General features: G+C 43.1%; 1 protein-coding gene across 7 annotated transcripts in view; it reads right to left on the bottom strand.

Moving 5' to 3' along the window:
- Nucleotides 1–1,525: 1,525 nt before the first annotated feature.
- Nucleotides 1,526–25,002, bottom strand: part of FARP2 (FERM, ARH/RhoGEF and pleckstrin domain protein 2) — a 191,931-nt gene continuing 168,454 nt past the window's right edge. For 5 of the 7 annotated variants that reach the window (XM_045029426.1, XM_045029425.1, XM_045029428.1 and 2 more), the window contains exons 18-27: nucleotides 24,332–24,569; nucleotides 18,905–19,035; nucleotides 18,109–18,177; nucleotides 17,590–17,679; nucleotides 16,773–16,855; nucleotides 13,429–13,547; nucleotides 12,556–12,719; nucleotides 7,746–7,853; nucleotides 6,707–6,858; nucleotides 1,526–3,354 (exon numbers count right to left, since the gene is read on the bottom strand). In XM_045029426.1, the coding sequence (XP_044885361.1) occupies nucleotides 3,264–3,354; nucleotides 6,707–6,858; nucleotides 7,746–7,853; nucleotides 12,556–12,719; nucleotides 13,429–13,547; nucleotides 16,773–16,855; nucleotides 17,590–17,679; nucleotides 18,109–18,177; nucleotides 18,905–19,035; nucleotides 24,332–24,569 (1,245 nt within the window). In that variant the 3' untranslated portion in view covers nucleotides 1,526–3,263. Of the gene's footprint in view, nucleotides 3,355–6,706; nucleotides 6,859–7,745; nucleotides 7,854–12,555; nucleotides 12,720–13,428; nucleotides 13,548–16,772; nucleotides 16,856–17,589; nucleotides 17,680–18,108; nucleotides 18,178–18,904; nucleotides 19,036–24,331; nucleotides 24,570–25,002 lie in introns of those variants that run through there. The other 2 variants (XR_006582047.1, XR_006582048.1) reach the window with 2 other exon arrangements.

Below are 25,002 nucleotides of genomic sequence, written 5' to 3'. Positions count from 1 at the left end.
TAGAGGGCTAAAGAATCCTCTAACACACTTCGGTGGGCCAGGCAGTGCGATGCGGGGGTGGGAGGCACAAGGGTGAGTTAGAGAGAAAGTCCATCCTGCATTCGCTCTGCAGCAGCAGCAGCTGCACCAACCCCCCTGCTCGGGTCTGTTGGCTCTCACCACAGCATGATGTGACAAATGCGTCCGTGCACACGCAGGGCCTTCGCCTCAGGATGTGCCACCTGCCCTCTTCCTGGCTCTGGCGCTGCTGGATCACCTACCCCAAGCTGGGCTGTGGTGAGCCAAATAAAATGATCCAGTGGGTCTGGTGTGCCCTCTGGGCCACCAGTTGCCCATCCTTGTACTAAATCAATGAGACACTACAAGGCCCAGTCAGCATGTATGGAATATTTGAACTCACTGAGTCTTGCTGCTTGCAGAGTGGCAAACTCTGGCTCTTGAGAAAGCGAGTCAGTGTCAGGCATTGTACAGAGGTGTTGTGCAAGCTCTTTCTATACAGCTCTGCCAATGTAACATAATCCTCCCTGCTATTCCAGGTCCCTGTCTCTCCGGAGCAGATGATCAGTAATACCAGATGATGTGAGAAAATGTTCACTTGAGGCAAAGCTGAGAAAGGCATCTAACTTACCAGTAATGGGTTTTTCAGACATACTGCCTCTGCACATCTACAATGTAGGAAGTTGCATGCCACACTCACAAGCCATGGAATCATTTAAAGAAGTAAAAGCAATAGCAGATAACTACAGCTATACAACAATGTTTTAAACCATCGCTGTAAAAGGCCCTTTGCTCTTAACAGTCTTTAACTCCTCTCTGTCTCAAAGTCTAAGCAAAAGGCTATGGAGGAGAATCAGTGTGGACATACTCAGAAAACTTCAATTACTGATAGGTAACCCTCTTTTCTCCTTCATGAAAATTGCCTCTGCAGATCCCCACTGCAAGAGATTAACAAGCAGTTGAAATCCCAAGGACAGCGGCTGGGGATTTCTCATTCAAAAGGGAAGCTCCACTCTAAACTGGTTTCACTCATTCCTTTCAAACAGACCCTGGATGTTCATAACGTGCATTACTGTTCTTGGGAAGAAGAGGCAAGCAGAGCATCATCCAGGAAAATAGATGAAGACTGTAGAAGCTCAAGCACCTGTTATGGAGTCCAAAGCCTATTCCCTCAAGCTGCAGAGCTAAGGAAAAAGAGGGTTTAATCAGCTCTGAAGAGGAGAAAAATCACACATGTAATTCTTTGAAGATGCCATCACACAGGCTTACTACTCTGGGGTCCACAGAGATCGCTGCAAAGCTCAAGAATAAGGTATTTCGCCTAGAACAGGTGACTGACCACTGACTCTAAAGGACCTAACTACCCAGCTTGCATGCAGACGTCACATACCTTCCCAAGAGCAGGAAAGCTTTAGCGTGAACATGGGCACACTGACAGAGCTTTACACTGAGCAGCTGTTTACTTCCACCACCATGACATTTACACTCAGCTAGGTTACAGCAGAAATGGCTAATAAACACACATTTATACATCTACAACAGTTTATTTTAAGACACTAATAAATTAAAGTACATTTAACTTACAATGGACAATCATCATGATGCACTGGTCCAGTCTCTGCTCCTTTATGGATGAAGGTGCCAAGTGAAAGTCATGAAATCTTCTACCTAGAATCTTCCCATCTGGGATCTTAGTCCTTTCCCATTCAGCACACGTCAGACTTTGAACCAACACCACCCAGGAGCGTCTCTCTCTGGAGAAACAGTTGCACATGCAAGCCCCTGCATCTCTCGTGTTCCACAGGTGTCTCCGGTTTCCTCTTGTTTCTGCCATCCTCGCACCACACAGCACTTTCTTATCTCTCTCTAACACCTTATTGTTTCTTCCCTGACACAAATACTTTCCCACCTGAAATATAAATCAGCCCCTCTAAGCTATGTTACCTATCAGCAGCATTTATTACTTTCAGCTTATTACAACTTTACCAGTCCTTAGATCAGGGGCATCCATAACTTGCCCAATCAAGTGCTGCATTGCACAGCATCCAAAGGAAACAGCATATCCGCAGGAAGTGGGGTAGACAAACTATTTTTATCTTGAATATGGTGGCACAACCCCACAGGGAGCAGGTGCCAGGATATAATGCTCCACCTTGATGCAGGTGACCGTCACACCATGTTAAAGCTGAAGATGGATGCCACCTCCAGAGAGATAAGGGCTGGGATTTTCAAACACTCTTAAGTAGCATAGGAACACAAGTATCAGTGACTTTCAATGGGGCTTATATGCCTATTTCACTTAGGCACCTTTGAAAATACCACTCAAGAGCAGCAACATATTGCATTGGAGGATGTTGTGGTTAGTGCTTTGGCCATCCCTGCCTTAAATAATGTCTCACTAGCGGAGGGTGATTAAAGGGTTTGTAAGAGGAGCCCTCCACTCCATGATGGATGCAGAGGACTCTGGAGGTATAATAAATATATCTGGTAGGCCCCTCAGCATGTAGCAGAGCAGGCTCTGAGCTCTAAGGAAACCATGTGTGTTCTCTCATACAGGTCTCCTGCTCCAAGCTGTAAAATGAGATACCTCTAAAACTAAAAGCTTCATGTTCTCCCCATTTCCTCCCATCCCCGAAAAAAAGTGAAGTTGTTGCCATGGCAATTTCCTGAAGAGCTCCGTGATTTTACAGCAGCTGTATTTTCTGTTTGAAATTAAAGTGAATTCAGGCCTTACAGCTGGATACATCTGCAGATCCCCAGTTAGTCCAAGAAGTTTGTGGCCAGCAGGTTGAAGCTACGGCAGCCGACAGTCCAGAGGTTTAGCCACACTGAGTGTCAGAAGGGAACTCCCGGGGGCCAGAAAGCCTGATATCCGCAGTTATGGACCAAGAAACACAACTGACACACCCAATCACAATGAACGTGGCCATCTGTCTCCATCAGGACATGCCACTGTATACCATACAGAACCTGTAACTGGAATGCAATGCATGCACACAGCAAACCATGGGATTCCCATGGAATGGAATTTTGCAGCCATTGTTAAGGTTCATTACCTCTCCAGTTAGTTTTGACTGTAGCAGACTTTACATCTTCTAGTCCAGTCTAACCTGATGTGACCCCAGTTCATCACTCCCCTTGTCCATCTAACTTCCACACCAGGTGGAAACAAGCATCTCATGTTACTGCTTTATCAACCCCACCCCCTCCTGGTTCCATCCCATTGCACTACAGACGTCTACAGCAGAGACCCAGCTCTGCCCCCTTCAGTTTGTGTGAACATCCTTTTCATCCATGGGAATCAACAGGCTCGATCTCCCTGGAGAATTTGTGGCTCTCTTAATCACTTCCATCCACCTGGCAAGAGAGGAACAACAGAGCATTTACAACATTCAAGGCCACATCCTTTGCTTACAAAACATTTCTGGGTTCAAATGTATTGGATTGGCTGTTGATCTATGGAAAATTTCTACAGTACAAGAATAGCTTGCACTCCAGTATCACGCTTTTATCCAAGGATCTTCAAATGCTTTGGGTATGTCTTCACTTTGAGCTGGGTGGTGGTGGTTGGGGGAGAGTGATTCCCAGCTTGAGGAGACCTGAGCTAGCATACTGAATAGAGGGCATAGCCATGGTAGCATGAGTACAGGAGGCACTACCCAACCCAAGTACTTGCCCATCAGTTGCTAGATATGTACTCAGGTCAGCTAGCCCTTCCCATTGCTCCCCCTGCCATGGCTACATTCTATTTTTAGTGAGCTACCTCAATCAGCGTTAGCGCAGGATGTCTCCTCAAGCTGGGAATCACCCCTCAAGTCAAAGTGCAAACACATACCCTGTAAAAACACTAAGGCTTGCAAACCCCTGTGAGATAGGCAGTCTGAACACCATTTTACTGCAGAGGGAAAAACGGGGTACAAAGAGAGGTGAAGGGATCTGATCAGCACCACACAGTGTGTGTAATGTCCTTACATTAATGAACAAACTGAGGGTAACATGTTAAAATGGCTCAGAATCTGAACACTATTTGGCAGGATCAATGTAGCCAAAGTGTATATAATACACTACCATATACCATCAGTAAAGTTGCTTTAAGAAGATAGACCAAATAGTCTATTTTTAACCTTCTTTTGGAAAGTTAAAGTCCCACAAAGGATGCTAACTAGCCTACTGCAACCTAGGAAAATATATAAAAAAGAGGGAGGTCACGTAGTTGTGGGCTTGAAGCAGGTATTGGCTTGTCAACTGGATTGCATTAGAGGGAGTGTAACTCTCTTCAGGAGCCAGCAGTTTCCAGGAGTGAGGAAGTTTTGTTTTCTTCCTTCAACACAGCAATTACCCTGATTATCAGACTCTTTCCGCAATAGTTCTATGGGAGGACAACCTGCAAACAGTCAAGTGATTTCTCATCACTAACACCATGGAAGTTTATTTTGAACCACTCCCTATTTCAATCAAATAGACAACTGTATATTCAAGGTATGGAGAGCAGCTGGCACCAAATAACTTGCAGACATATTTGGCCCTTTGGGTAATCATTCACAGACTTACATAAGGAGTCCCTAGATCAGTGGTTCTCAAACTTTCATACTGGTGACCCCCTTTATAAATTAAAAACATTTTTTTAATATTGAACATTATAATAAATGCTGGAGGTGAAGCAGGGTTTGGGAGTGGAGGCGGACAGCTTGTGACCTCCCATGTAATAACCTCACAACCCCCAGTTTGAGAACCCCTGCCCTAGATCTAGTTTAATTGCCTTTCTCCATTTCACTGACTCAGGTTTGGTAGATAAATATCTATCCAACACTTTCAAGACCCTCAAGTCTAGTCTAAGTGTCTTAGGACTGTGAAAGGGATTAATATCTTCCATGAACAAGTTAATAAATGAAACCAGATCTTTTGTTAGATCCTAAGTCAGAGAAACCTGGGAGTATACCTCTGGAGATAACCAACATTGGAATGGAGGCCACAAGGCAATACCTAAAATATCCACTAGAGATTGTATTAGGAAAAACTCAGTATGAAAATTATACAGAAATTGTCTCTCCTGTTCCCTGGAGTAAAGAGCCTCTTGGGCCCTGCCTGAAGAGAAGACTGAACCCACTGTGGGTGATGCTGCCCAAGGGCAGTCTTGTTTTGGGAAGTTAGCACCATGCACCTGGTTTTGTAATCAGGCTCACTGGATTCTCCTGTATTTTTATTAGGAAAGCTCTCTTCATTTAAGAGGTTATCCTTGGCCACTGAGAACTATTTGAGACTGTACTTCTTTACAGAATGGAAAGAAACTCTTATAAAATGGGTAAAAAATGTCCCACTCTCGCTATCATTCTGGAAATCAATACTTCTAGGAATCCAGTTACTGGGAAAAACATAGCAATTATGAAAAAAACTCTAAATCAATTATATGTGGCTTGGAGATTTTTCTTAAACTTACTTTCTGAAAAAGTTAAAAAGATAGGGACTCGGTTGGAACTATTCCATAACACTGTGACCCATACAATATGAAACTTGCTGACAAGAGTTTGATGCTCTCAACTGGGGATGGGGAGACTTCTCTTTCCTTATAGGAGATAGACGGGAATATAGGGAGAACACAAAATAATATTGGCCCAAGAGATTATGTTCCTGCTTTCTAGAAGAAACTCAGTTTTCTGGTTCAATTGACTGATGTATAAAGTTGCACCTAGTTCTCTTGCATACAATATAAATTAAAAATGTAAGTTTTGAGTATGAATGTATTGCAGTACAAACAGCATTCAAAAAATGTCACAGGGCAAGACAGTTGCAAAGACAGCAACAGAACGCAGAACTCCTATCTCCCAGCCGTGTGTTCTAACCTGTATACCATGCTCCCTCTCTCTTTGAAAAACAAAAAGATTTCTGTTGTACCTAAATAATAACCTCTCTCAGTGAGCTGTATGTCAAAGGCTGCCTGGGCCCAGTGTGGATATACTATGGGGTATGGTGGGCAAGGTACTGGGCACCCACACAGAGGGTATATACCTCTACACATGCTACATTACCCAGATTCATTGGGATTTCTAGTATGTCACAGTGTAGAAGGAAGTTGGATCTCCAACTAGACAGAACCACCAGCCATAGGCGCCAACTCTGTATGTGCTCCAGGACCCACCAGCAGCCAAGCTCCCCTCCCCTCCCCCTCCCAGCAGCCTCCTGCCTGCCGGTGGCCCCACCAATCAACTCCTCCCCCCTCCTTCCCAGAGCCTCCCGCCTGCTGCGGATCAGCTGTTCCACAGCATGCAGGAGGCTCTGGGAGGGATGGGGAGCGAGGATGGGGCATGCTTGGGGGTGGAATTGGGCGGGAAGAGAGGGAGCGGGACTGGGGGCTTGGGGAAGGGGTAGAGTGGGGGTGGAGCTGGGGTGGGAAGAGGCAGGGCAGGGTTGGGAGCTTGGGGGAAGGGCCTGGGCACCCTGGGGGAAACTTGGAAGCTGGTACCTCTGCCACCAGCTATTTCCCTCAGAAGGGAGCAGAGGTCTGAAGCAGTGACCAAAGAGGAGCTTTGCAGCCATCAGGGATGGTGAGGGAAAAGATTCCCTCTTTCTAGGAACCCAGTGGATCCCCTTGGGGGTACTTGGATTGTGCACAGCAACAAGGATTGGGATCTAAAATTTCAACTCTGGACTACCCACTTGTGGCTAAAGCAAATATTAGACTCTGAGATGGATGTAGGAACCCTAAATTTACCTCTCAAAGGTGTACTTGCTCTCAGCCCTGAAGAAATACACATGGGACTTGAACTGCAACTTGAAGACATAATCCTTCTGAATGCCATCTGCCTCCACTGGGGTGCTGACTGTGTAGCCAAGTAGTGGGAGACTGGCCAACGGATAATCATCCTGGAATATAGCCAAACAGTGCAGTTCTTGGTGAAAGCCATCCTTTACCAGTCAGTACATGGACAGCAATTGCAGAGCATGTGTTTGATCTTTCATATTGTACAGTCAAGAATGGCTTTATTTTCTCTTAGCAGGGGGTGAGAAGAGAAGCTGCCTTTCCATCTATTTTGAGACCCGTATGTTGTAAATTATGATGAATTTTTCCCCAAGCTTGCTTAGTTATTTTAAAAAAATTACATGCCTCTATTCCCCTGTCTCTCACTGTCTCCTGGATTTCCCCCACTGTCTCTCTCAAATCCGGAGCACTATTCCCACAGCAAAACAAAGATTTTGTTCTCAGTAACACTGTTTTCTCAAGGCAAGAAGCCCATATAACATGAAAGAGGTTTACTGGGATAATGAGGACTGAAGGAGCAGGTAGCATTGTGGCAACATTCACTACAGAAACATGCACAAATCACTCCACTGTCACAGGAATTCCTGAGGCTTATTTCAAATCATTAGTTGTGCTGAACTTTAAAAGGAGTGGGGAAGATTGGACTGGCATCTAAACACAAAGGAAAAGGAAAGCTGTAGGTGAAAGGTTCGTTAATCAACTTGACCTCCTTTAGCCACTACTTCAAGAGACTCCCACCCCTCACACTTCCCACTTACAAAACAGGATATCCTGATTAAAGCTGCGAGAGAAAAACCCTTAGCCTTAAGGAGCCTGGCTCCATTAATTGCTGCCTGCTATTTTTCTTGCTACATGCCTTTGGAGTTAGGCAATTCAGTGCAGATGATAGATGATTGCAAAATGCACCTAGAGGACAGTAAAGAGTTATAGCTGTGACTTCTGTCCAGTATCTCTCCCCTTGTCCCCATACTGTTCCACTACTTTAGCATACCTGGTGAGTTTTGTAGAAGAACAAACAGAAGTTGGTGAAGACAACCCAGAGCTTTTGCCAGCCATTACTATTTTTGAATTTCCTCAGCAGGTACCCTGAAAGCTGATTCTAGCAATGAAGAAAAAGAAAACAATGTGAGATCACTGATCACTCTCCCCAAGAACAAGACAAATACTGCTCCTGGCACTATTCCATATGCTGACTGATGTTCCCTATTGTGGCTGCTTCTAGACAATGCAGAACAGTTAACAGACAGTCCTTTTCCTATGCTTTGGGAGGCTTCTAGGATGTTCCAGTTACTGATGGAATGCCTTAGCGCATTTTTGCATTGTCAATTTGCCACCTACACAAAATGGTTTGCTTTCACATTGCAAAACAGTTAAATATGCATGGCATTTTCACCTCAACAGAAGATGATTGAACTTGATTATGTGATTATTTACCAATTCTTACTGTATGGGTTTCTAATTCTATTATACCAATGATTTACCATCCATAGCACCTCACTAAGAAGAGAATGATCTTGAGCTCCCCAAAAATCTAGCCCTACCATTGTCGCCGTCCGCATCCTGTCTTCCTGAATCATGCTAAGAACTAATAGGCAACATCCACCAAGACATTGCATTCAGTTTGTGCGAGATCAAAAATAAAACATGAGAAGAAACAAGCAAAAAAAGTATTCTTGATTGACACTGGGGTTCTGGACTAGGATATGACTACATAAAGCTGAGCTAGAAGTGGCCAGCATGTTGCAGGGAAGCATTATTTAAGTTAATATACTGGTATATTGGAACCTGAGTAATAGAATAGTGGTACAGTGAGATGAGAAACAGATGTGGCTAAAACTACAAGAAGGAATTACAGCATATTAGTTTTATATCTAATGAAAAAGAAAAAAGAAAGCCCAGAGTTTAGGTTGGTGTAGCATAAACTGAAAGGATATCAGGGCTATTTTTGGAAGGTGAGACAAAGATATCAATGGACTTCCGCACCAATCACCAAACATCACGACTTCCATTCTGAATGTGTCAGGCATTCGCCCACTTGCACAATGTTTAGGGTGCAGGTGGGAGGAACTAGAATATTTTTCTGCTTTGGACTCAACTCAGTGTTTTAGAGGTGTTTTTACCTGAATCATGCATAAGTAATCAGATAGGGATAGGCTCTGGTTCCGGTACCAGCAGACATGGGTGATTGTGTTGGGCCGATGGGTCGGGCCCAGCAAATAGTGAGGAGAAAGCTCTGGAGAAACAGCAAGAAAGCAGAAAACTGAGCAGATAGAAAAAAATGGAGCTTTAGAAGAAGAAAAAGTGATGTAAGAAAAGCATCTGTTAAATGACAAAGGAATGTGAAAAAGTCATTGTATTAGAATCTGAAATACAGAGCAAAGCAAAAAGGTGCTGGGAGAACGCATACTGCAATCCTAGAGTCAGTGGTATAAAGCTCACAGCACTTCAGATATATCAGTGATCTGGTGGCATTCATAAATTTGCCAAAGGAAGCAAGGCCAGGTTCCTTCAAACGGGATCCAGTTTGCCTGCTGGCAAGAAGACAAACTCATGGTCTCCACGTCAATGTAAAAGGTTTATAAAACTTCCCAAAATGAGTTGATTAGTTTGCTATGTAAACCATGAAAATCTAGGTGCTCCAGTTTAATGCCCAGCTGCACTTCCTTCCATTAAACCCGAGTGCTTTGAGAACAGAACTCTCAGGAAGATAGGAAGGTGGAAATATGCAAAGGTACTAAAGTAACCATGTTTTTTCCTTCAAGGCAACTACTACATATTCCCACTTGTGGGAATCTAGCAAGCAGTACGATCCTCCTGGAAGGTGGGCCCTGGAGGTATAACTAGACAAGGATTGCAGAACTGCCTCCCAAAGGAAGCCTCAAATCTGGATACAAATTCAAGAGTAATGCTGTGTGTACAGAAATCCAGGTGGCAGCCCTGCAGATTTTTATGGTGGAAACACAGGCAGAGTGAGCTCTAAGGCCTGGTCTATACTACGCGTTTAAACCGGTTTTAGGAGCGTTAAACCGATTTAACGCCACACCCGTCCACACTAAGAGGCCCTTTATATCGATATAAAGGGCTCTTTAAACCCGTTTCTGTACTCCTCCCCAACGAGAGGAGTAGCGCTAATATCGGTATTACCATATCGGATTAGGGTTAGTGTGGCCGCAAATCGACGGTATTGGCCTCCGGGCGGTATCCCACAGTGCACCACTGACCGCTCTGGACAGCAATCAGAACTCGGATGCAGTGGCCAGGTAGACAGGAAAAGCCCCGCGAACTTTTGAATATCATTTCCTGTTTGCCCAGCGTGGAGCACCGATCAGCACGGGTGGCGATGCAGTCCGAAATCCAAATCCAAAAAGAGCTCCAGCATGGACCGTACGGATGTGATCGCTGCATGGGCAGGCAAATCTGTTCTATCAGAGCTCCGTTACAGAAGACGAAATTCCAAAGCATTTTAAAAAAAATCTACAGACAGAGGCCACAGCAGGGACTCAGCACGCTGCTGCGTGACAAACGTAACAGAAAGCCAAAGAATCAAATGGACGCTCATGGAGGGAGGGAGGGGGGACTGAGGACTCAAGCTATCCCACAGTTCCTGCAGTCTCCAAAAAGCATTTGCATTCTTGGCTGAGCTCCCAATGCCTGTAGTGTCAAACACATTGTCCGCGGTGGTTCAGGGCACAGCTCGTCAATTTACCCCCCTCACCCACCCCCAGAAGTAGAAGGGAAAAAAATCCTCTCTTGACTCTTTTAAATGTCACCCTATGTTTACTGAATGCTGCTGATAGACACGATGCTGCAGCAGTCAACGGCAGCATCCTCGCCCCCCCTCAAGGGTGGCTGATGGTACAATATGGCTGATATCCATCATCATCATCAGCCTTGTGGCAGATGGTGCAGTGCAAAAGGACTGGTATCCGTCCTCATCATCAGCCCGTGAGTGCTCCTGGCTGGCCTCCGGTGAGGTCGGCTGGGGGCGACTGGGTAAAAACCTCCTGATCATTCCCAGTAGATGGTACAGTACGGCTGGTAACCATCTTCATCATAGCAACAGGGGGCTGAGCTTCATCAGCCTCCGCCTTTCATGTGTAAAGAAAAGATTCTGTTCTGCCTGGACTATCATAGCAGCGGGATGCTGGGCTCCTCTCCCCCGCACTGCTTAATGTCCTGTCTGGACTATCATAGCAGCTGGAGGCTGCCTTCCCCTCATATCTCACTAACAAGTCACTGTTTCTTATTCCTGCATTCTTTATTACTTCATCACACAAACGGGGGACACTGCAACGGTAGCCCAGGAAGGCTGGGGGAGGAGGGAAGCAACAGGTGGGGTTGTTGCAGGGGCACCCCCTGTGAATGGCATGCAGCTCATCATTCCTGCATGATCTGACACGGAGCGGCTGTGCTCTCTGGTTCTCTGATACACTGGTTCTCTAGTACACTTGCCCCATATTCTAGGCAGGACTGATTCTATTTTTAGATACCATAAAGGAGGGATTGACTTGGGGAGTCATTCCCATTTTTGTCTTTTGCGCCCCCGGCCGATCTCAGCCAGGGGCACCTATGACAGCAGCAGATGGTGCAGCACAAAAGGACTGGTAACCGTCAACTCATTGCCAATTTACAATGACATGGTAGATGGTACAGAACGGCTGATAACCATCTGTGCTATCATGCAAAAGCAAATGAATGCTGCTGTGTAGTGCTGCTGAATCGCCTCTGTCAGCGGCATCTAGTACACATACGGTGACAGTGACGAGAGGCAAAACAGGCTCCATGGTTGCCATGATATGGCGTCTGCCAGGGCAATCCAGGGAAAAAGGGCGCGAAATGATTGTCTGCCGTTGCTTCCCCGGAGGAAGAAATGACTGACGACATTTACCCAGAACCACCCGCGACAATGACTTTTGCCCCATCAGGCACTGGGATCTCAACCCAGAATTCCAAGGGGCGGGGGAGACTGCGGGAACTATGGGATAGCTACGGAATAGCTACCCACAGTGCAATGCTCCAGAAATCGATGCTAGCCTCGGACCGTGGACGCACACCACCGATTTAATGTGCTTAGTGTGGCTGCGTGCACTCGATTTTATACAATCTGTTTTACTAAACCGGTTTATGTAAATTCGGAATAATCCCGTAGTGTAGACGTACCCTGACACACTAAATACTGGCACACCAGCTAACATAGAACAAGTCTCTATAAACGGCTTGATACACTTAGACAAATGTTGAATGGAAATGGCACTCCCTGCTTCCCAAAGCTCAGCAGGGCTCGTTCAGGGGAGGGAACATCGCACAAATGGGAATATGCAGAGGCCCTCTTGAAGGAGAAATAGTTCAACTTTATGAAAATATGGAGAGTAAAGCAGTTTCTAAGTCCAGGGACAATGAAGGAAGTACAGTAGCTAATTAGCACCCAATCCCAGGGTTCGGTAGCTCAGGATTGGCTCTAAACTAGAAAACCATTGGCAGAAAGAGAAAAATAGCCAGTTCCCTCTGGAGAGGCTGAGGATTTCAAGAAATTCAAGTTAAAAATTGTCTTAGAAGTTTCCTAGTTTTCCTTTTACATTTTTCTTCTTCAAAACACTCCCTTGAATAAGAACACTGTGGTAGAGTAGCAACATGTGTATATATACACACATGCATGTTTAAACATTTATTAGCCTTTCACTCACTCACTCTCTGATCACCACAGAAATGACTGATGGCAACAAACGTATACTGGAGAAAGATCAGGTGGTGAATGAGTTGAGACAGACATTGAGAAGTGAGAGCTGTGCCCTATAGGGTACCTCGACAGCCACACTGTGGTCAGTCATGGAGACACTGGTGTTGCGGTACCAGCACACGTGCATTGTAGTGTTGGCACGGTGGTGGCTCTGCCTGTCCAGGGAGCTACGAGAAGACTGTATGTCATCTTCGGATTCCTGCTCTAGAGAGACCTCATCAGAGGATCCTGGGGGAGGAGAATTCAGCGGCAGTTTAAGAAAACGGTGATACATAGTCTGTGGCAGAAACTGGGATTCCTTGGAACATCTGCAACTTTTTCTTGAACCTACCCAACATTAACAGACAGCATGAGTGTGTTACACAGCTCCTGAAAGTCACACTGAACAGATCATTCTGGCTGTCACAATCCGACTGCATTTGGGATATCTGACTCATATTAAAACACTGAGCATATGTTTTACAACATCACATCCAGAGAAGGATGTGACTTGGAAAGAGCCCCTTCTCACTGTGCAACAGAGAAAATTCACTGAAAAAAGGAATATCACATGCTTCATCACAGACCACAGTAAAAACAGCCTCTCGTAGTCTGAAAACAGTGTATCAGGAACTTCTTGTCCATCAAAGATACCAGTTTCTATGGACTGGAAAAAGCACTGTGTGGTTAAACAGAGGAATATTCTCCAAAATAAGAGATGGTTAAGGGGATTATGGACCATGCAAAACACATTATTGCTTTGCAGCACAAACTTCTATCTGCTGAGTCTCAAAATACCAGAAACATCACTATAGCTAGGGGAGTCTACTCTAAGGAAAATGAGGAAACAGCACTCCATTAGTATATACCACTTATCCTTCCTGTCTGAGAATTTGGAAGATGCAGGGATCACAGCACCATTTGCATTATGTTAATAAAGAAGGAAAATGCTACTTACTGTTAGAGCGATTACACATGGAGCTTTCCAAAAACGTGTCATATTTCTCACTCGATTTTTTGGCCATTTCAATCGCCATGTTTAGGTCTTCCATCCACTTCCTCATCTCCAGACGGGTACTGCAAAACAAAGAGTGCTGCTGGCTAAGCATCCTGGTTTTGGACTGGGACATAGTGCTAGATTTTTGAATCAAGATGAACTTTGATATCCCAGCATTTTGAGCTACCAAAATATGATGTTTGTCACAGTTTATCATATAGCAACAGAAGCAGCTTTCCTGACAGGGAGTTAACTTCCACAACTTCATGTGTGCAAAGTCATAGAAAATTTCACTCCTCCCCATCCTCCTGCCATCTGAAATCAACCTGGGCTTGTTAGAAAAGTATAGAGGACAGTTGCAATGCTCATTGGCCCATCCTGTGTAATGGTAACTTAGTTAAGTTGATCTCCCCTGAACCTAATGCCCTCCAGACCTGAGCTATGACACTACTCTCAAGGGAGCTGATGTACTCAAATTTTTAAAACAGAAGCCCTTTAAAAAAATCCAACATTTCCCAACATAGATCACAGAATAGGAGACATTTGTGGTAACTAACTATAAGGAAAACCTAGTGACCTCAGATAACTATGTGGTAACTGCTGGCAAAAGCTGACTTTTTAGTTGGTGACCACTTTACTTAGTAAAGTTTCAGAGTGGTAGCTGTCTTAGTCTGTATCAGCAAAAAGAACAGGAGTACTTGTGGCACCTTAGAGACTAACAAATTTATTTGAGCATAAGCTTTCGTGGGCTAAAACCCACTTCATCGGATGCATGCAGTGGAAAATACAGTAGGAAGATAGATATACATATGAAGTGGGCTGTAGCCCATGAAAGCTTATGCTCAAATAAACTTGTTAGTCTCTAAGGTGCCACAAGTACTCCTATTCTTTTTGCTGATACAGACTAACACAACTACCACTCTGAAATTTTACTAAGTGATTCCTTACGAAGCCTTCTGATGGGGATCTTGCCTTTTAAATGCGGAAAATCAAATTTAGGGCTCAAACATCTAATTACAGATAATTCTGGTAAATATATTGCAGCATGACATTAAAATGTAAGACACAGAATGGGAGGGTGGAGTAGGGAGAAGTTAGAGTTTATGATTACCAAGCAGTTGAAGACACACGTTTAAAATAACAGTTTAAAAGTCATATACAATCTATACTGAAAAGGTGAGAGAATGAATAGACAGCAGACCTGTCAGACTCAATTGCTGTATAATTTTAACAACATGTTCTAGGGCTGTGTGCCACACATATATTGGGATGAAATTACAAGGAATATCACCATTCTTTATATGGGCTTTATGACTTATCTACTTTTTTGAGATAAGAAATATTTTCTGACTGAAGATCATATTAAAGGAAGGCATCTTAGACTGGGTAGGTAGAATGACACTGAAAATGATAATACTGAAGCATTTGAAGGATGGCACTCCTTTTAAAAAGGATATCTAGTTTAGCTATCATCTTCAGAGTAAAACAGAGAATGAAGGATGCTGAAGATTTATTCCAGAGCATATGGAAACCATTTATAGATTATATGGATGACACTGTGATTACTGGGTAAGAACTTCATAGGTCAAATTTTTTATTTTCTGGAATAGTTGCTACAGAGTAATTTTTTCCTTTTAGTATCAAGACAAAGCATTTGCTCTTTTTCAAGTTTTAGAAAAATCCTCTCAAACATTTCCAAGTTATGACGGGGTGAAAAAAATTACACACTCTTCTGATTTTAATCATATTTCTAAGCTTTTTTTTTGGCTCACAGTTGACTAAAAAATGGCTGAACTTCAAAACTGACATTTTCAGGTAAGCTAGCACTCGAAAAGGGTTAGTTTAGCCCTTTTGCTAATATGAAAAATATAAAATAAGTGACTGGTAAGCCATTAAAAACTTGATTTCACAAACGTTTGGCAATAGCCTTTGCTAACATTAGGAGATATGAAACTAGCGGAGTAAAAAAAAAAACCTACAAAGAATATGTAACCTTTAGATTAAGGGTTCCAATTCTGCATCACCCATGCATGCATAACTTCAACTGAATCCCATGGGAATTTTAGATGCACAAGAACTACTGGGGTCTGTTCTTAGGAGATTGTAGAAATTATAAATTAAATTTTACATCAGGAGTATAGAGAGATTACATCTTGAGTATAAAGAAAAACAATAAACCTGAGTGACAGTAAACCAACAAACAATAAACCAATCCAGTTTTAAGAAAGTCTTTTTAGCAACAAATATTACAAATTCTGTAGTGAAATACAATGGTTTACCTTACTGTAACATTGAGGTAACAAATTTATATGCTCCAAATCTGGAAATGGAAAAGTTTAGGTTCTCACTAATTTAGCCAGTCTCTTTGTACATCCTGTCCTTTCTACAGCATATATTTATCACCTTTGTGGGAAGTTTTGCCTTGCAAAATTGACATACAAATGTATCAATCCCAACTGCAATCCGCAAAGCTCACATTGAATTAACTGGAGACTTCCCTCAGTAATGACTGAATAAAGACTGAAAGATTTAGCTTATAAGGCATGTAAATATTCTGTTTTCTAATCACTTACAAAAAAAAGCAAATTACAGAGAACTGAATATTGTGCAGAAGAAAAGTTTACTTTTGTAAATCAGTTCTCTGGATTATGTACCATTCCTTCTAGGTCACGTCTTTTACTATCTACCTGAAAGCTGTAATATGAGGGAAAGGTCTTGATTTATTGTTGTATTGTCCAGCAGGGAGCTGCTAACACTCAATTTTCTAAAAGAGGAAAGGGCTAAGTTGAAAAGAATTTTGTTTACTTTACAAGCCATCCTTTAACTCATCTCATTTCCTGGCTTGTGCAATGCCTCCATTACATCTGCCCAGGAATTCTGCACTTCTTAATCCCATTTTCATTTTCTACATTTTAACGGGGGGTTGGGTTTTTTTTGGTTCTCTAACATATTTGCATGTTTAGGTCGCCAAATAGCATCACTTGTATCTTTCCCCCTTTTCCTGTTTTAAATTAATTGGTTAAAGGCTTTCACTGCAAGCTCAGTCAGCTCATCAGAAAACAAGGCACTAGCAATGTCACTTCTGCTGCTGTACCTTTAAGAATGCATGGTTTGGTTAGATCAAAACTCCTTTCTGTAACATGGCATTAATAAAAGGTGTTTAAATGCTGAATATTTTAAACCTATTGTCAAAACCATGCTTTCCTGAAGGCCCATGAAGCACTCCTCTGGCCCCTGCAGTCAGCAGCCAAATGTTTAATCCAAGGGCTCTTACCTGCTTGTGGCTGGGAAGAAAAAATACATACCTTGCTGCCACTACTATTGTTTTCTGAGCTGAATAGATTGTGAAGCAGTGTGGGACAGACCATTCATTCTCACTCTCTTCCACCTAACATGAAGAAAAAATGTTTCTCTCATCACTCACTGTGCAATGGTATGTACCCAAGTTGTTCTCTCGGGTTAGATAGGAACTCATTCACAATACCATGACTTCAGAGTTGTCACAAGTATGAAAGTAAGCTACTTCAAAAGCACTCAAAGTCTATTTTGGTTCTACACAGGAATCTATGTGTTATAGTTCTAGTGCCACATCAGTAGGCTGTGTAAGTGCCATAGCCAATGGGGTCGGAAAGGAGCAATTCCAACTAAGGTACATCTTATTACTCACCGGAGGATCCAGCACTATTAACTGTAAGTCAAAGAAAGAAAGAATAGCTCCATTAGAAGAAGGGGTAGAAGAGCCAATATGGCTAGTTGTGAAAAACAACAGCACAGATCAGCATTCCCAGATCAGTCTCAAACAGTCATGCAAAAGTGAAGAGTTAAACAAGGTTTGTCTTCAGATTGCTTTGCTAGTGAGGTGAAAAGAATGAGTGCTTTGTCCGCTGGCATCACACACAGACTAGAGCATGAAAAAGGTCCAGTCCACATCTCCATGGTCTTTGACAACCCTGGCTGCGAGGCTGCTTTCAAACAGCCTGGAAGCACCTCACTCCTGACCAGCAGATGAGACTTTAGTTCAGCATAGCTGCATGAAGTGAATGCACCCAGAGGCCTCCGTGCACAGTGGCTTATTTATTTATTTAACCAATGCTGTGGTGTACTTTGAAAGAAACTACTTACCAGCATGCCATGCAGAGGGAGGTGTCCATGAATTTTGAACTGATTGGTACCCGTGACTCCTTTGCTTGTGTACAGCAACATATCTGAGAACTGACAGAGGAAAGAGGAATATAACCTGTATGCTTAAAAAGACATTACCAGGTACCTATTCCACACAGATGTTTTGTTTAAGTTTGCCATTGTTTGTAATACCTTTTAAAAGCATGAAAATAAAGTCTCTTTCTCTACCAATTTTGTCCATTTCCATTAAAAATATTTGCTTTGTTTCTCTAATGGAGCTTGATATTAACATGGCTTTTAAAATGTACTTAAATTAAATAAATGGGTGTAAGTAAACAGTCAGAAAATGGACTGGATTACTGCTGTCCTCCATATACCATGAGAAGAAACTCAGTGAACTTTTGGTTAGCATGTTGAGCTCCATCATCTCTGTACTGGGACTCAATCCCTGAAAAACAGCTTGGTTTGTGGCTATGCCTTGAGGACACTTGATGTGTAGACAACAAAGGAAGCACTCACCAGAAAGAACATCCTCTGCTGTAAACCTTTTTTAGTGAGTTTGTACAAGCAACCCTCCCGGATAAATTCCTGTGGGGAAAAGAAAGTTACATCAAGCTTTGCCTTTCTCCAAGTGCACAGAGTTTTGAGGTCTCTTCCTTTTCCCCACTTTCTCCTTGCTGCAAACACCATTTGGAATAAGTGAGAAAAGGCAATTTCTGATAAAAGGCTGGACTTTAGCACAGTGGCTACTGAACTAATGTCCCATTAACCCTATAGAACGCTAAACTGTCCATTAGTTCTCTGACATGCCACACTATCATTATGAGAATCAGAAAAATTATATATCTAGAATCTAAAAGATTCTCCCAAAGTCACGGATATTCAGGGTTAATGCTAACACTGTGCCATCTACTCTGTTGATGCTCCTCTCATCAATGCTATATTCTCCATATTCTCTCAGGCCATTTTAAAGCAGAGATAAATCAGAGACAGACCTAGCAGCGTGGTCATTGTTTGGTGACATAATGTATTGCCTCTTATCCAAGGGCCAATCATAACAGCTCACCAAGTACCCGTTGTACTCAGAGCAGGGCAAAGGAATATCAATCTAAATTGAACTACTTTTGTTTTTGTTCCTTACAGTAACATTACACGGGGAAAATGTGACCTGATATCCTATGAGAACCCTTACAGCCTTTAAGATAAATACATAGTTAAAGTCTGTGACAGGTAAATAAGTATGTTATATAAATGTTGTTCCTAAGTAGTCAAAGCCAATAAAGGCTTTAGAAGTTAAGCAAAGAAAGTTACCTACTCTGCCAGGTGCTATGAGGTTATCAATGCCAATCAAGTCATGTTGTAGCTCTGTCAGCTTCTGGAAATTCTCCAGGCGGATCAGGCTGTTTTGGAGCTGAGATGTCATCTCTGTAACCTCCTTCAGTGCATCTGCAGGAAAAGCAACACCAACACAGATCAGGACTCCACAGACAAAGCCAGAGGTCCTAGCCATCAATCTATCATCAGTTATTTTATAACACTCAGTTAAAAGGGCTCAAATTATGTATGCATTTATTTTTAATCACACGGAGAATATCATGCAACTTCATGGTAATTACATGTTTCTGGAGATTACCAGGTAATTACAATTTCTAAATCCAAAAGTAATTACCATGTAAACAATACTTTAGTTTGAAAGTTAGAAAATATGACACTATATGGTATGGCAACTTCTTTGCTACATTTATATATTTAACCAAGCAAGAGTTTCTGAATGAGTATTACATCTTTTCCTCCACAGTAGGAAGCAACGACTCATTTTCCAACTTGGATTAAAAATATTAAAGACTGTCAAAAGTGAAAAGGAAACAAGCTTTGGGAAATGGCAGAGGAGAAAAGGACTTTTCTATTCAAATACAACAGTATTCATTAAAGCTATTTCTTTCTGCTACTAACAGCTGTTAATAAAATCTCCTATTCTGGGGTGAATTGAAGATGATGTTGCTTTCATACAGGGATGATTGTACCAGAGTATGGCAGAAGACTGATAAAGCCCCAAACTACAGTGTTTTAAAAAAAAAAAAAAAAGTAATTTTAAAACACAAGTGAACTCATGCTTTGAACTTAAACATTTTCCTGCCAGTTTTGTGCTTTTCCATTTAGCATTTTCTATTATTTTTTAAATGGTATTGAATTTACTAGACTGTATTAATTTTACAACTTGAATTTACAGCATTTTAAGCCAAAACATCTTTCTTTGTGGACTAATATCACTGTTTAAATGACTGCAGAACGAGCGGAATGAGCAAGCCACACTTTTTGTAGGTCCAACCAAAAAAAATAAAAAATTACACACAAACTTATTTTCTCTTCAACAGCAAATTTGCTAATCAGTATGTCTACCCTGGGAAAGGACAAAGTCCAGTCTCCAGAGCTGTCAATCACAGGCAATATATATCAGAACTTGACTAGCCAAGTTTCTTAGTTCAGTGTAGACAGCTCTCCAGACATTAAGCACCTTTTTTGGGGGGGTGGGCGGGGGGTGGTGATGGCAAAATGATGATAAAAACAGTAAAACTCTGTGGACCTTTAGCCATGAAGCCAGATGGAAAAACACAGCACCTCCTCTCCCAGTGGAAGATAGGCAGTGTTTGTAGTTCAGATGCCCTCCTGGCAGGGGTAAAAGAAACAAGGAAACCCATTTTTATAGGCAAAGTAGCAAGATACTTCTTGGAATAGCTAAAACAACTTTTCATTCAACGAAGAAAAAAAACAGGTTGGGAAACTTCAGTAATTTGGATGGCCTCAGAAATCCCATCATATATGGTTGCAGCACCAGTTTTCCGTTATTTGAGTCTGTTATTCATCCAGTGCAGACACTGCACTTTCCTGAAAGTGGTGAACACTCCCAACTCCAGGCCAACGAGTTTAAATGGGACAATTTGTGGGATGCTGTAATCCTCATGTCCCAGGTTCCACACACCATGTCTGTATCTTATTCACACCCTTGCACAAGTCATGGAGATGAATTTCTGCCTTGCCATCATTAAAAAGAACACCAACCTGATTCAAATATCCCTTGGCTTTGAGAACTGGCCTTTCATAATCTAGCTGTCAAACTTTGTACAGTACTGTGGCAAAGCACTGATTTTTGAGACAAAGTTACATCTGAGAGGTATTAGGACTGGGTCTCAGATGACCATGTCTACCAGAATCAAAGTCTACAAGCTTTCATAAGATGAAAGATGGCTTCCTTTCCTTCAGGAATTTGGGGGTTGGACTGAAGACAATTCTTCACATGCAGAAAAGGTGGTGAATCCTATTACAATTCTGGCAGCTGCTTAACTGCATCCTGAACCTGCTACTGATAGGGATTCAGCTATCTGCTCTCACTGGTATCACTGTCTTGGGTGGATAGGTGAACATAGGCCAGGGAGGGATGAGCTGGATGCCCTTTGTACCAACTTCTTTTCTGCTTGTGGTCCCTTTTGCTGATCTGACATGCTGCAATCAGCTGCTTCTGATGGGCAACTCACCTCTGTTTCAGTCCAGCACAGGTACTTCAGAGATGGTGTTGAAAAGTATCCTGTAGTGGGAAGGTAAGCATCTCTGAGAGAATGGCCAAAAGCAGGGGACTGCCTGGAAACATGAATTCAGTGGCCTGGGAGAACGTTGCTTCTAATCACACAGGAGATGATCTAAGAATGAGACTCTCTAAAAAAGCATTGCTTGAGTGCCATGCCAACAGGGCACTACTCAGAGAAAAAGACACTGACCTCTACCAGCAGTAGCTGAACAAAGAGATTCTCTGCTCTAAAGGTGCTCAAATGGTATCTGTCTGTAGTACACAGCAAGATGGCGCAACTACTGGAGGAACCAACCAGGGGCCATTTTCATCTTGACCTGCTGCTTACAAACAGGGAAAAATTGGTAGGGGAAGTAGGAGTGGGTGGCAACATGCGCAGCAGTGACCATGAGATGGTCGAGTTCAGGATCCTGACAAAAGGAAGAAGGGAGAGTAGCAAAATATGGACCCTGGACTTCAGAAAAGCATAGTAAATATGGCAGGTGACCAGCTTGGCTTAACAGTGAAATCTTCAGAGATCTTAAACACAAAAAGGAAGCTTACAAGAAGTGGAAACTTGGACAGATGACTAGGGAGGAGTATAAAAATATTGCTCGAGCATACAGAGGTGTAATCAGGAAGGCCAAAACACAATCGCAGTTGCAGCTAGCAAGGGATGTGAAGAGTAACAAGAAGGGTTTCTACAGGTATGTTAGCAACAAGAAAAAGGTCAGGGAAAGTGTGGGACCCTTAATGAATGGGGGAGGCAACCTAGTGACAGACAATGTGGAAAAAGCTGAAGTACTCAATGCTTTTTTTGCCTCGGTCTTCACAGACAAGGTCAGCTGCCAGACAGTTGTCCTGGGCAACACAATATGGGGAGGAGGTGAGCAGCCCTCAATGGTGAAAGAACAGGTTAAGGACTATTTAGAAAAAGCTGGACGTGCACAAGTCCATGGGTCCAGATCTAATGCATCTGAAGGTGCTGAGGGAATTGGCTGATCTGATTACGGAGCCATTGGCCATTATCTCTGGAAACTCGTGGTGACTGGAGGAGGTCCTGGACAATTGGACAAAAGGCAAATATAGTGCCCATCTTTTAAAAAGGGAAGAAGGAGAACCTGGGGAATTACAGACCTCACCTCAATCCCTGGAAAAATCTTGGAGCAGGTACTCAAGGAATCCATTTTGAAACACTTGGAGGACAGGAAGGTGATCAGGAACAGTCAACATGGATTCACAAAGGGCAAGTCATTCCTGACCAACCTAATTGCCTTCTACGATAAGATAACTGGCTCTGTGGATATGGGGAAAGTGCTGGACATGGTATATCTTGATTTTAGCCAAGCTTTTGATATGGTCTCCCACAGTATTCTTGCCAGCAAGTAAAAAAAAGTATGGATTGGATGAATGGACTATAAGGTGGATAGAAAGCTGGCTAGATTGTCGGGCTCAACGGGTAGTGATCAACAGCTCGATGTCTAGTTGGCAGCTGGTATCAAGCAGAGTGCCCAGAGGTCAGTCCTGGGGCTGGTTTTGTTCAACATCTTTATTAATGATCTGGATGATGGGATGGATTGCACCCTCAGTAAGTTTGCAGATGACACTAAACTGGGGGGAGAGGTAGATATGCTGGAGGGTAGGGATAGGGTCCAGAGTGACCTAGACAAATTGGAGGACTGGGCCAAAAGAAATCTGATGAGGTTCAACAAGGACAAGTGCAGAGTCCTGCAGTTAGGACAGAAGAATCCCATGCACCGCTACAGGCTGGGGACCGACTGGCTAAGCAGCAGTTCTGCAGAAAAGGACTTGGGGATTACAGTGGATGAGAAGCTGGATATGAGTCAGCAGTGTGCCCTTGTTGCCAGGAAGGCCAATGTCATATTGGGCTGTATTAGGAGGAGGATTACCAGCAGATCAAGGGAAGTGATTGTTCCCCTCTATTGGCACTGGTGAGGCCACACCTGGAGTATTGCGTCCAGTTTTGGTCCCCCCACTACAGAAGGGATGTGGACAAATTGGAGAGAGTCCAGCGGAGGGCAATGAAAATGATCAGGGGGATGGGACACATGACTTATAAGGAGAGGCTGAGGGAACTGGGGTTATTTAGTCTGCAGAAGAGAAGAGTGAGGGGGGATTTGATAGCAGCCTTCAACTACCTCAAGGGGGGTTCCAAAGAGGATGGAGCTAGGCTGTTCTCAGTGGTGGCAGATGACAGAACAAGAAGCAATGGTCTCAAGTTGCAGTGGGGGAGGTCTAGGTTGGATATTAGGAAAAACGATTTCACTAGGAGGGTGGTGAAGCACTGGAATGGGTTACCTAGGGAGGTGGTGGAATCTCCATCCTTGGAGGTTTTTTAAGGCCTGGGTTGACAAAGCCCTGGCTGGGATGATTTAGTTGGTTTTGGTCCTGCTTTGAGCAGAGGATTGGATTAGATGATCTCCTGAGGTCTCTCCCAACCCTAATCTTCTATGATTCTATCTGTAACACAGAAGGGAAGCCAAATAAAAGTGCAAAAAGAGCTAGCACACCTGAGAACATGGTAGCCTCTGCAAAGGAAACTCACTGCTAGGCACTTGTCTGAGTGGTGCTGGTCACACTCAAACGCTGGACAGGTAATCTAGGAGTTCTTCAATGGAAGCAGAAATATTGAAGAGGGAGGATGGACCGGATTGCTTGTTATTGGCAGTTCTGAAGAATGTGTCTTGAGCTAAATGGCAGAACCCAGACGGAACAGTTACAAGACATATCTTCATAAGAAAAATACATATTTAGGCTGAGATTTTCAAGGCCACCTAGGGGATTAAATTTAATAGATGTGTCTAAATCCTCTAGACAGCTTTGCAAATCTCAGCCAAGAGAGCTAGATACATATACAGCTCCCATCTCCATAGTTATGTGAGCAACTGCCACATACGTAAAAATAGAAACACTCTCAGCCTGCAGGAGAAACAGCATAGCTTCTAGGTGGCGAGCTTGCTTGTGCATCCACATGACAGAGAGAAAGAGAGGGCGAGTTCTGTGTATAACAAAATTTTTGAGCAAAGCTAAGTCAAAGAAATGAGTTTTGCATTTAGTTCTGAGCTGCAATACTTCCAGATCCACTAAGAGATGCTGAAATGCAAAACTGATATAAAGGAGAGAACAGAATTCAGACTAGCATCTTCACTGCTCACTCACTCCTGCAGTCGGCATAGTCCTGGTGTTCTACTGTGTAATGCTTGCAAAGTCTCCCCAGGATCAGCTTGTAGTGTATCAGCCGCTGGATGGGCTTGAGCAGGAAAGTGTTGAGTGGCAGATAGCAAACCTTCTGCAATTCAAACTCCTTATAAACCATTTCCAGTTTCTTTAAGTGCTTAGTTGCTTTCTCCAGTTCTGTCAGGACCTCATCATGTTTCTGCAAGTAGCTGGTAAACTCCTGTTGGATCACAAGAGACACAGGAATGACTAGAAACTGGGGAAAATCCCTTAACATGGTCTAGATTTGACCAATGGACATCAAGAAACACTAGCATCCCCTTGTCCCTCATCTTCAGTTTTATTTACAATACTGAAACATGAACAATATAAACAAAATCTGCATATGCCCTGACTGTTGGTAAAAATAAATATTTGCAATACCATAGAATCATAGATTATTAGAGTTGGAAGGGACCACAGGAGGTCATCTAGTCCAACCCCCTGCTCAAAGCAGGACCAATCCCCAAATCCCTAAATGGCCCCCTCAAGGATTGAACTCACAACCCTGGGTTTAGCAGGCCAATGCTCAAACCACTGAGCTATCCCTCCCCCCAATACCATATATTGTAACTGCTCTATTAAAAATCTCTAATAAATATATTCAGATATGG

Source organism: Mauremys mutica, chromosome 9 (genome assembly GCF_020497125.1).
Source record: "Mauremys mutica isolate MM-2020 ecotype Southern chromosome 9, ASM2049712v1, whole genome shotgun sequence".
Lineage (NCBI taxonomy): Eukaryota > Metazoa > Chordata > Testudines > Geoemydidae > Mauremys > Mauremys mutica.
This window is presented reverse-complemented; position numbering and strand designations above follow the sequence as displayed.